The sequence below is a fragment of the Aptenodytes forsteri genome, unplaced genomic scaffold (assembly GCF_000699145.1).
Source record: "Aptenodytes forsteri isolate BGI_AS27 unplaced genomic scaffold, ASM69914v1 Scaffold640, whole genome shotgun sequence".
In the NCBI taxonomy this organism is placed as follows: Eukaryota; Metazoa; Chordata; class Aves; order Sphenisciformes; family Spheniscidae; genus Aptenodytes; species Aptenodytes forsteri.
In genome coordinates, this window is record NW_008794887.1 from 149,278 (window position 1) to 150,022 (window position 745).

Here is a 745-nt window from a genome sequence, read left to right on the forward strand (position 1 = left end):
CGCCCCCGCCCCCCCGGGCCCCCTCGAGGAGCACGCGCTGTGAGACGGCAGCGGGGACGCCCGTCCCTCCCACCCTCGGGGACACCCCCGGGATGGGGGCCACCCCGGGGAACTACGGCCCCCCAGGAGTGGGACCGTCCTTGAGATTGACCCCTCTGGGGACCTGTGGCCCCCCAGGAGTACTGCAGCCCCCAGGGGGTGGGACCATCCCTGGGATCACCTCCCCTGGGGACCTGCTCCCCACCCTGGGATTGGGGCCACCCTGGGGAACTGCAGCCCCCTGGGGTGGGACCACCCCTGGGATCGCCCCCCCTGGGGTCCTGCTCCCCGTCCCGGGTTTGGGGCCACCCCTGGGATCGGGGCCACCCCTGGGGATCTGTTCCCCTTCCAGGATTGGGGCTATCCCTAGGATCAGCCCTGGGGATCCGCTCTCCCCAGATCAGGGACACCCCAGGGATCTGCTCCCTGCCTGGGACTGGCACCAAGCCCGGAGTCGGGGTCCCCCTGGGGATCTGTGCCCCCTCCCAGGCCTGGAGCCCCCCTGGGGATTGGGGGCCCCCAGGAATCTGCCCCCTCCAAGACCCCCTGGGAATGCGAGTCCCCTCTGTGCCTCCCTGGGGCTGCCGGGGTGCCAGAGCCCTTGCTCCCATGTCTCTCTAGAGCCCTGTCGGGCTTCACGGTGCTGAGCCCTGAGCCCTCGTGGGCTTCACGGTGCTGAGCCCGGGGGGTCCGCAGCACGCAGCAC

General features: G+C 72.1%; 1 protein-coding gene across 1 annotated transcript in view; it reads left to right on the forward strand.

Moving 5' to 3' along the window:
* Positions 1 to 92: 92 nt before the first annotated feature.
* PLXDC1 (plexin domain containing 1) overlaps positions 93 to 745 on the forward strand; it is a 30,548-nt gene continuing 29,895 nt past the window's right edge. Inside the window, exon 1 of the mRNA XM_009274864.2 lies at positions 93 to 198. Coding sequence (XP_009273139.1) covers positions 93 to 198 — 106 coding nt within the window. The remainder of the gene's footprint in view (positions 199 to 745) is intronic.